Raw genomic sequence first — 10,999 nt, 5'->3', positions numbered from 1 at the left:
GTGTAGAGCAATGTACAAAATAAATCTCAGCCCTGTCTTGTTCCAGGGCTGTGACTGATCCTCAGTCAGGTATATGTCCCTGCTCGTTGTCCCAGAAGTAAGAACATGAAAAACATCAGTGAGGCTTTGTATCACTAATGCTAGGTTTTATATACTTCAATGTAGGACAAAGTAGCTATTGGAATAAAGCGACTTAATTACGCTAGGTAAGATCAGGTAAGGGTACCCCTGCTCACAGGATCTTTGCCAGATGGATCCCTTCCTCCAGACTTGCCCTTAGTTCTGTGCATTTTCGTGACTTCTTGAGATACAGTATGTTCTGTCCAGGTCCTTTGAATCCCAAGGGGAAAAATAAAAAAGTCGTTTCTCTTTCCATTGCCTCCAAGGCCTGGCTCTACGTCTGCTCTAATGCTCCTTTCAGGGTCTTGCAGTTTCTGCACACATGTAATAGAGTTTCCCATAAAGCCCTTCCCTGCTCTGTTTTACAGCCAGACACATTCAGTGGTTAGCCGGGGAAGAAACAATTCTTCTTTTCCTTTTCCTGCCTTATCCTATGTCCCCTGTGCAGACAGGGAGCCTTGCTCTGTTTTCCAGTCCCAGCCCTTTTCACAGAACATAATGGCTGCTAACTGTGAATAAACACACACATACTGTCTGGTTTAGGGGCTGTAAGCACTTCTAGAGCCCAAATAATATATGAATATTAATAGAATGACTGTAATGATATAATAAAAGCAAAAAATAAATGTCCTTAGGAGCATGATAATCTAACTTCAAAAGCAATTACCATCAGTAACAAAATGCAGAGAGAAGACTAGGATTACTTTAATAAGATTACCTGCTTATTGCCATTTATATCTGTGGGTGACTATAATGCTGCTTCACCTTAATTCCCAGCCAGCTTCTCAGATGCTTCTCACCCCGAGCGTTGGCAAGATAGTCTGGATTGTGAAGCTGGGGCTCACTGGTCTTATCATGGGATCCAGCATATCTCTGCGAGCACCTGCTCCTTGGTTTTCAGCTTCCCCTACTCTTGCGCCCTTGTTGTCACTGCAACGTTGTTTTTCCATGCCCTGTGGCTTCGTTTTTGTGGTGCAAAAAGCAGGAATGGGAGGAACGTGGAAGGGGGAGGAAAGCTGAAGTTTTTGCGGAGATGGAAGGACAGTAGAGAAAATAATTGTAAGGTCAGTGTTGTAAGACAAAGACAGAGAATCCTGAAGGCTCTTTTAAAACTCAGCTTTATCCAGCAGGCTAGGGAGAGGGGACATAGGCTCAGTAAGGCAGCACATGGCCTATAGTGCAAGGTGTTCTCTTTTAGCTTTCTGGAGCCCCTTAACCCAACCAATGGCCAGTGCTCATGCTCTTCTCACTCCATCTTCAGCCCCTCCGTGTCCCTGTGGTACATGAGTCTCAGAGCCTGATCAACGGTACATTCAGTAGTCATGCACTTGGGTGGAGAGTCTGTAGAAAGGTGAGCATGAGCTCACGGGGACCAAGACTCATACAGTTGAGGGGTACAGATGGTAAGATGGAGAGACTGCTGAGAGAAACGGTGATGTCTCTGCAGAGACCACATTAAATCACATCAGGGATGAGCGTGACATCTCTGTGCATGAAGGACAGAACTGTTTCTCTTGTGTTGGAGGCAGCATGGGGAAGAGTAACTGCTTCTGCTTGTGAGGCTATCTGTATATACAAGTTAATGTTCAAATAGATAGATAGATAGATAGATAGATAGATAGATAGATAGATAGATAGATAGATAGATAGATAGATAGATAGATAGATAGATAGAAATATGCAGATATAGACACAGTTCTCCTCCAGACAACTGTGTAGCCCCTGGTGTCTGGAGAACATAAAAGGCTCTTCTTACTGGTGATCTCATCAGGGCTCTCAACCCACAACTCACTTGCCTAGCTGCACCTGCACAACAGAAAAATCAGACCTTCTTCATTATTCTTGGAGAAAGTAAAAAGGACCACGACACAGCTAATAAATAAAACAGGTTTAATCGTAAACCTTGTACATATTTATAGATAGGGAGGGGGATGTGGTCTGAAAGGTGCTGCCCTGGCAACAGGAATAAAAGAACAGTGTATTTTACCAGTCAATATACAGTACTAATGAAGAGTGAAGCTAATAAATGAATATGGGATTTTGAGTCCCAGGTGCTAATTTTTACAGACAACCATCATTCTTGGTTTCCTGTCAAATTATAGCATGAACTAGCTCACAGCTCTGCCCAGGACACAGCAAGGCAAATACAGCCAAGAACAGAATTTGTGGGTGAGGGAGAAACAAAGTATCTGAAGGTTGTTCTGAGGTATGTATGATGTATGTACTGTACTGTTGTGTGCAGTCTTGGGGTTATGCTTTGCCCCCAATTATGTGTGTACATGTCTCATTCCAGTCAGCAAGAGTGGCAAGCTTCACATCTGAGAGAATATATTGGACTTCGAGGGCATACAGGAGCACACAGAACAATAAAGCCAGAAGAAGAACAAGGAGAGAGCTGCAGACAAGTAAAGCCTGGACTGGGCTGAGAAAGGGAAGAAGTGGATGGACACCCGCAGATTTATCTGGCCGGACAGTTCAGCCCTGTTTGGGCAGTCAGCACAAAGCTTCTGTTCTGAAGCACTTCTGCAATGCAAAGGTTTATCAAACAGGGAAAACCATGAACAAAATGACTAGAGGCATCTTAACAGAAGAAATATGATGGAGCTGGCCCTACAACCGTTCAGTTCCTCATTTTGAAGGAAAACTCAATCCTGCTTCAGACATATGAATCTGGTCAGTCTTGGCTGATACTGGCAGAGGAAGGAATCATTGCTCCAGTGGCCAGCAAGGCAAAGGGTGGCATTTGTACTACAGTATTCAGAGTCAGTGTGGCTTCTTTGAGAAACAATATCACACCAGGCTTGCAAAGCAGTCATATGTATTGGCTTTTGGCAGAACAATTTCACTTTCAATCAATGTACATATTATATAGTTTTACAGATGAAAACCACTTTTCACTGCTAGAAAGTAGACACTGTTTTGATATCAGATGCACTTGCCATCTGATTTTGCTAAGGACCCACCCCCAGACAATAAAAAAACCCAAATCCCAAATAAAATCTAAAATACAAAAAAACATTCATGTCGATGTCAAATGGTAACTGTCCCAACAAGCACAAAATCAAGATCATCTTAATGCAGGTCCCCTCAGAAGTGAGTTAGAGTCATGTGTCCGTATATAGAGTCCACTCAATCTGGGAAACCTCAACTAAGACTGATGCCCTTTGACATGCAAGTCCCATTTTTTAAGAGGAGTGCTCCACACAAGCATGCACACATACATATAGACACACAGATACACGCACGCACACACATAACCTCCTCTCTCCTAGCAAGAACTGCGTGCTGGGTAACTGTTAATGCCTTCTGAGCATTTTTGACCTGCTTGCTTTGTAAGGATGAAGTTGAAATATCTTTACTTCTCAGGTCTGTATTCTTTAAACAAAAAGGGAAATGAAGGAGAACTACATTACAGAGACACGGAAATGCACTAGTATCTCAGGCATATGATTTTTCCCAGTCGTTTACAAGGACGATGTTATTTACATTCATGACTCAGCAGAATCCACAGGAAGAGTTATCCTTTTTCCATGTTGGGTTTTCTTGATGAACCCATGAGCCCATCCTGTGCTGCCACAGACCATTTCTCTTTAAGGCACTGCATGTGGATGATGACTTCAGACAGAAGTGCAAACCCTCTTCACTGAATCGTGCATTTCTCCCTCTCCCTGGACTGACCTTCCCTGAGAACTTTCGATTTGATATACTTCAGGTCACTGTTGACACTTGGCCGGCGAGCAAAGGGAGAGATCATGCCATAGGCATCCATGTCCTTGACTCGGCGCATCCGGAAGGATTTCTGTTGAAAAGTGTCACCATACTGGATGGAGATTTTCCTGTGGAGGGAAGGGCTCATCTCATGAGGTAGCTTGGCCATGCTGAAGAGGACATAGAACATCTCATCCACATTGGTGTTCTTCTTGGCTGAAACTTCGAAGTAAGCACAGTTTTCATCACTGGAGACAAGGTTCTCACCTTCATCTGAGCGTACCTTGCGGAAGATTTCACTGTGGTCATTTTTGTTGCCGCAGATAACCATGGGGAGGTCAGCTGATTCCTTGGTCTTGTTCTTCAGGCAGGATTTGACCTCAAGGATCTGTTTCTGGAGCCTCTTGACCTCATCAAAGGATTCTCTGTTGTCCAAGCTGAATACTAGGATGAAAACATCCCCTGAAATTAAAAAAAAAAGATACTGTAAAGGCTTGTTGGTCGCAACCTGTGTCAGAGGAGCTAATTTTAAAAAAGCCAATAGGTTTATTTGCCATCTCCTCCCCATATTTTTTGTTTGGTCCTTTTGAATCTCTTCACTCAGCTGTACTTTAATTCCAGTTCTTCTAATTCAACTTTCCACACTTTTATGTAGTGCTATGGAAAAGACTGTTGGCTATGATGTTACTTCAGCCATATCCTATTACGTTCCTAGGTTGCACTGGACTTGCAAGTTATTGCCCATTTTACTCTCTTTTGTAAACATGTTTCTATCTCAGCTTTGCTGCATAGCCTTTCTTTTTTTTTTCTTTCATTTGTGTCTCTGTGCATAACAGCCTGTTCTGGCACCAGGAAGAGTGTAGAGCTAGCAGCCACTCAGCCTTGGCCTTTTGATTGCAGAATACGTGAAGCAACACCTGAACTGAAGAATTACAGCTAGTCAGTCCCTAACACCTAAGTCAGGAATGAGAGGTTTCCCAATGTGCAATGCTCTGCTGTTATTTTGTTTGTTCAAGAGAAACAGACCATGGAAAAAAAAAAAGAAATACATAAATGACACAGATCCCCTGGCATTTCCTTTTGACATTTCCTGACTTACAATTCATTTTGCAAATATAAAATAATGCAAATCATTGCCTGTTGAATGACATTAATGTGGAACATGTTAAGAGAGCTTTCAGGGACAAAAGCTCACATCTGTATCCCAGAAACTGGCCCTAGGTCCTCACTGAATGTGGACACTAACCTGCTCAGATGTGAACGTCATGATTCACTGGCTAGCTAGAAGGGGAGATCCAGAAGGCAAATCCAGAAAGTAGGTTTGCTGTGAGACGTGGCTGAATATATCTTCACTGTCACTTTCATAATTAAAAAATACATCTTAGCTCACAACAGAAACTGCTTGACAATGAGAACATACAAAATGAGCCTGTTTTCCCTTTTTCCCCTTTAATGCATTTGATTAACTATACATTAAGGAGAAAGGGTAAAAGCAGAGCTATCCTTTTATTGGAATACCACATCAAGGGAATCAGGCTGGAAATATAAGGAAAAAAAAATCTTTGAGATATTCTTGGTTAGAATTACCTTCCTGTGCATTTTACATTTGTTTTTCACTTCTTGTGTCTTATAATGGCATGCTTGTTTTGTCCCCTGCTGCTCTTTATACCCATGAGATTTCATTCAGACATTTATTTGTAATTGCAATAAAAAATATGGAGCAGGAGGGGAAGGTAGGAGAGAAATAAACTAGGGGAAGATCACAATTTCAGACCTTTACCCAGTGGACTTCTCTGTGGCTAATTCACTCCCTATAGTGCCTGGAACATCCCAGCCAGGAAATATCTCTCTAGAGAAGTGCATCTTGCAACAAAACCAAGCAGTAGTTTTAGCTACCTCCCAAGAAAGAGTCATCTCCGGGCTACAGTTTTCAAGGTAATATCTATCCTTATGATCTTTTACCCAGTGTTCCCCATCTGCAAACTTCCCCTCCACTTTCGCACCTGTCAGGATGGAAAGCCTCCTCATAGCAGGGAAAGGGTGATTCCCAGAGGTGTCCAGGATGTCCAGCTGATACATGTCTCCCCGGATGTTGTAGACCTTGCGATGAAAATCCTCAATGGTGGGAGTATACTGGTCCTCAAACCGGCCATTGAGAAAACGTGAGACAATGGAGCTTTTCCCCACTCTGGAGGCTCCCAACACTACCATGCGGTATGAGTTCTTGGCCGGCACGTTCAGGGTGCAGTTTCCACCAGACATGGTCTTCATCATTGCTTGGTCCTGAAAGAGGAAATAGCAGAGTTGGAGGAAAGAAGAGAAGCTAAATGGAAGATGGAGTAAGGCAGATCCTTACCACACCCTTGTCTAAGAGTGCTTTGGAGCACAGTCCTGGTTAGTAAATCAATGATCCATACCAAAATCTTTTCACTGGAAATGCTTAATTTTTTTCATTCTAATTTCTAGGGAGTGATTTTTGTTTGGTTGGTTGGTTGATTTTTGTTTTTGGTTTTTTTTGGTTGGATATTTTATTTTCTTTTAAAGTCATATGAAAATGAAGACGTTTACACTGAAAATAGCATGGTTTTGAATTGTAATTTGCTATTTTATTTAAACATTAAGGGCTAATTTTATCAGCTATGCTTCAACTTAGACACCAGGTTCCTTCCCACCATCTGCGTCACTTAAACATTACCAGATTTTTTAGTAGAGCTTGGTTCTCATTTAGATACAGAAACACAGAGGTCAGATTTCCCAATATACTACATCCACTGCAGCTGCTATTAGGACCTAGATCACTTCGTTTGGTTGCCTAAATAGGAACTGTGCATAATACTAATTTTCTGAGATCAGCCAAAAGTCAGACAGAAACAAGAGTCGTGCTTAACATCAGTGGAAGCTAGCCTTCCATGTAATGTTAAATTGCTGGTCCCATACAGCCTTCATAGCTGTCACAGGGGGTTTGAGCCACAGAATAGCACTGGCCGATGATAAATTCAAAGATCTGTGCCTTCAGTGATCTTTTAGAAACCAGATCTTAATCCTGCTCTTTGGACTGGTCGTGTGGGAACTCCCTATCAACAAACTACTGGCATTGCAGCAGGATGGCTGGCAATGGATGAAACTGCAGAAACATAGATTTCATAGGAGTTTCAGTCTTTATACATACACAGCTGTTGTGAGTGTCACAGTCTTTGTGGGTGCTGAGTACAAGCAGGAGAAAAGATGAAGGACAGCCATCTTAAATAGCTATTAGATGAGATTTCCAACCCTACTAAAATGAGTCTCAAGACCTTGGAGTCTCATTTTGACATAGCACTCAGATGCAAAAAACTTTGATAGAAAAAAAAAAAAAGTGTTGCTCAGACATTTTTCACATAGTAGTTCAAATTAATTGTGTGCTGAAAGGAAAAATATAACCCCTGTATAGGGGTTAGCTAACTGTTAGAGCAAAGAAGGCACATTTTTGACAGAGTTTATTTTGGTTACTAGGATCTTATTAAAGAAAAATCAAGTTCCCACTGTGCCGTTTATTTAACTTAGGTGTTGTTTATTTAATATTACAATGCAAGTACTTTATGTACACTGAAAGATCATTCCTGGGTCCAGATCTGGATTCCTATCTTTCCCTTGAGTGAATTTTATCTCCCAAGCTTTTATGTAGCTGACACTTATCTCAGTCAAAAGCTTAAAATCTTTTACTTTGTTTAACATGTGCTAAGCACCAAAGCAGCAGTGAATATACGGTCGCTGCTAAATAAAGAAGTCTCTGGAATTCTGATCCGGCATCATTACAAGCGCTGTGCTATAGCTGAAGGCAACATCAAAACACTACTATTTATTATTATTGCTATAATTTGCTGCACGCCAACAGCACATTGAGCCCTAGCTAAATCACAAAAGAAAATGCAATGCTTTCCTCAGAGTAGCTCACACTGAATTATATTCAGCAGGCAGGACAGAATAATATTAGAGCCAGACGGTAATGTCAGAACATAACTTTGGATGGACACACACATGCAGAGTTATGGTATTGTTGGAATTGCTATGACAGGAATGACAGCAAGGAGCACACCTGGTATTTGAACCGGACTCTGTGTTTTATTTAGAACAGGACCTATCTCCAACAGTGCAGAAACACCATATTTAATCTCTGAAACAACACTGCCATGTACCCTGTCTCTGCCCTTTCCTACGTAGCCAGTCCAATACTCTTGCATCCATGGGCAGACAAATGGTGACGGAGCTGCTTTGAGATGCTCCCTTTCACCCTCTCAGGCTTTATTTAGCCGGCAGAGGAAAGCAGTGACATAGATTTTGTGAGAAAAACTACAAACTTTTCTACAGCCCAGGAGAGACATAGGAATGAGTCAGCTCTTCAGACCGGGATGGACCAGTGTAGCTGCATGAGGGCGAGAGGACTGTGTTAGTTCATACCTGCAGAAGATCAGTTTTGTACAACTTGGTGTGGCAGCATCTAGGAGTGAGCACAGTTACGCTTTTTAAGAAAATGCCTTATATGTCCTCTACAGAACGTGCATGTGGAGGGACCTGATCCTGGCCAGCAGCTTTATAAGCCAAAATCCTGCAAATTATATTGCTGACTGACAGGTAACCACTGAGCTGCTGGTAATTAGAGAAACTCCCATCACACAGCAAAGGAGGTGGACTGTGTCACTGCAGCTGCTTAGAGGGTTAATTTTGTACCTTTAGTGCAAGAGGCACTTCTGTCCTCCACTTTGAAATCAATTCCACTGCTTTGGACATCAGTTAATGCCACTGTATACTGAACAGCTTGAAGAAAGAATTGCCACCACAGCTACCCACACACAGGGAAGAGTAAGGCGCAAGGAAGCTGGGTGGTCATCAAAGGTCCTACAAATGAGAAACATGAACAGACTCTGGGATTCCTACCTTTCAAACTCTTTCTCCTTTCCAGCTCTCCTCACCCTTGCATCTCTGGTCATTAAATCACGCTGCCTCCCACCCCCATCAAAGGCAAAATCCTATGGGCAGACAATGCTTATTTCAGGACACTTTGCCCCAAGGATGTAGATGCACTGAAGGGGAAGCAGGGGTATGAGGACATGCAGATTTTGATGTAAATAGTCAGTTTATACTGCCCTTGTTCCACCTGTCAAGGCATTCAGTCAAGAGGACTCTTGTGCTTTCTTTGCTGACTGCATTTCATCTCACACAAAATCAAAAGATGGTTTTCAGCACTTTGATTCATGTAGTTGCTACTCATCACCTCTGCTGCAAATGTGACTCAGAGTGTGCTGTTGAAACAGAAGCTTGTATTTGTGATTTGTGTTCTCCCTTCTGATCCCCTCACTCCAGTTTTTCCTCCAGTTCAGTACAATCTGCCTTCTTTCGTCCTCAGAAAAGGAATGAAACTTCAGCCTTCACACCCAAGGGTGGGGGGAAGCACAGAGACTCACATATTGAAAAAAGATTAAAGGCAGAAGAAAGGAAACAGAGAGAGACCACATGTTCATGTACGAAGTAAAGCAAAATCAATCAGAAGAGAATGAGGAGACAAACAACCTCCAGCTGGCTTTAATCTACATCTTTTCCTTCCAGTTTATTAAATGCTTAAGCATAGATTAATTCCCAGTGGTATCCTCTGCTTTATGCACTAGCTTGATGCTAGAAACTTTACATTAGTATTTTATATTGGTGCAGTACGGGGATTTCAAAATGCCCTAGAAATGTAGGCAATGAGTGTTATCTCCACTTAATAAAAGGAAAGGCTCATACACCCAGAGAGTGTTGAAACAGCTGTACAAAATCAACATTAAACCCCATTTCTTTTGACTCCCTGTGTTGTCTTCTACCTGCTAACCACCACTGCTTGTTTCATAGGCAGACCTCGGAGTGAATAACAACGAACCTGCTTTTGTATGCTCTGAAGAGCGCTTGTCTGAATTCCAGTGAGATGCTGACAGTTTTGATACTGAGCACCCGGAGAGAGGTATCTGAGGAAGACATTCTTCATTCAACCTGCCTAGAGCTTTTTGCACCTTAGTTTACCATCCTCCCATGAGGGGCTATGCTCCCTGCCTCTCGCCATCCATGAACAGACTTGTGAACTACCTCTCTTGCACTCCCCAGTTTTCAGTTACTGTTTGTGTCTCTGTTTGCCATCCCAGTGTAACTCGCTGCACCCAGCTAAAAAGGACATAGGCAGACACGAACTGTATCATGCATAACAGACCTGTCATTTGTTAATCACTACTAGTATCCCTGTCATTTTCATGCACACCAAAATCATTCTTGTGGGATGTCTGTTTCCTACTTTCATCCCAAACTCCATGCTGCTTTCTTACCTCTCTTTCCTTGGAGGAGTAGTCCTGGGTCTCGGTGCAGTCTGATGAAGCTGATAATTCTAATCAGAGGCGGCTGCTGCTGTAAAAGGCTGTTGTTCTGTGGATCCCACGTTGCTTGCTCTGGTCTCAGTTCTTTGCCAGTATTTCCCAGGAACTTAGCAGGATTGGGAAGGATCGCAGGGCTCCAGAGGGCGTTCCCCCATGGATGGTAAATATTGGATCAGGCGACTGACATGGGCTAAAGAAGTGTCTCAGAACCAGTGATAGCTTTTCCCTTTGGGGAGGTGAGCTCTTCTCACAGCCTCAGTTTGAGAGAAGGAGAGTCAGAGCCTTTCCCACTTCCAATGGCTTTTCTTGAAAGTTGCACTTTGTAGGCTCTGCTGTGGGGGAAAGGGTCTCTGGAGCGACACCTAGTCGTGCAGGGTCGTGGGTGCATATGGCTGGCCCACCCTGCCTCTACACTGCCTCAGACCCTATGGGGAAAAATCACTGGGGGCATTGGAGTTGTCTGTGGTAAACCTACGCTTCCCCAGGTCTTGCCTGGCACCACCCCTCCTTTTCTTCTGGTCTGAGATTTGCCTTAAAAATAATCTCTTTCTAGGAGAGAAGGGGCTTTTTCTTTACATTTGCCGGTTAAGTCGTTCTTCTTTCCTCCCTGCTTTTCTCCCTCTCACTCTCACAACTACTGGCAAATTGCAGATTTTCCTTCTGTAGGACTCTCAGATAATTGGCTCAACTCCTCCCTTGAAGTCGGTGTCAGACACAAGGGAAGGAGGGTTGCTGAGGGGGTGGGATTTTGTGCCTATTGAAAAAATCTTTTCTTCTCTAAACAGAAACTTCAT

The 10,999-nt window shown here is 42.8% G+C and overlaps 1 protein-coding gene across 1 annotated transcript; it reads right to left on the bottom strand.

The window, feature by feature from the left end:
• Window positions 1-1,996: 1,996 nt before the first annotated feature.
• Window positions 1,997-10,785, bottom strand: RASD2 (RASD family member 2). Its single transcript, XM_009976405.3, has 3 exons — window positions 10,158-10,785; window positions 5,832-6,111; window positions 1,997-4,290 (listed from the first exon to the last, which is right to left on the bottom strand). Exons 2-3 carry the CDS (start codon window positions 6,100-6,102, stop codon window positions 3,761-3,763), a joined length of 801 nt encoding a protein of 266 aa, XP_009974707.1. The 5' UTR covers window positions 6,103-6,111; window positions 10,158-10,785; the 3' UTR covers window positions 1,997-3,760.
• Window positions 10,786-10,999: the final 214 nt, after the last annotated feature.

This window comes from Tyto alba, unplaced genomic scaffold (assembly GCF_018691265.1).
Source record: "Tyto alba isolate M040663 unplaced genomic scaffold, T.alba_DEE_v4.0 Super-Scaffold_2, whole genome shotgun sequence".
Taxonomy (NCBI): Eukaryota; Metazoa; Chordata; class Aves; order Strigiformes; family Tytonidae; genus Tyto; species Tyto alba.
The sequence above is the reverse complement of the archived record's forward strand: the minus strand, read 5'-3'. Positions and strand labels throughout refer to the sequence as shown.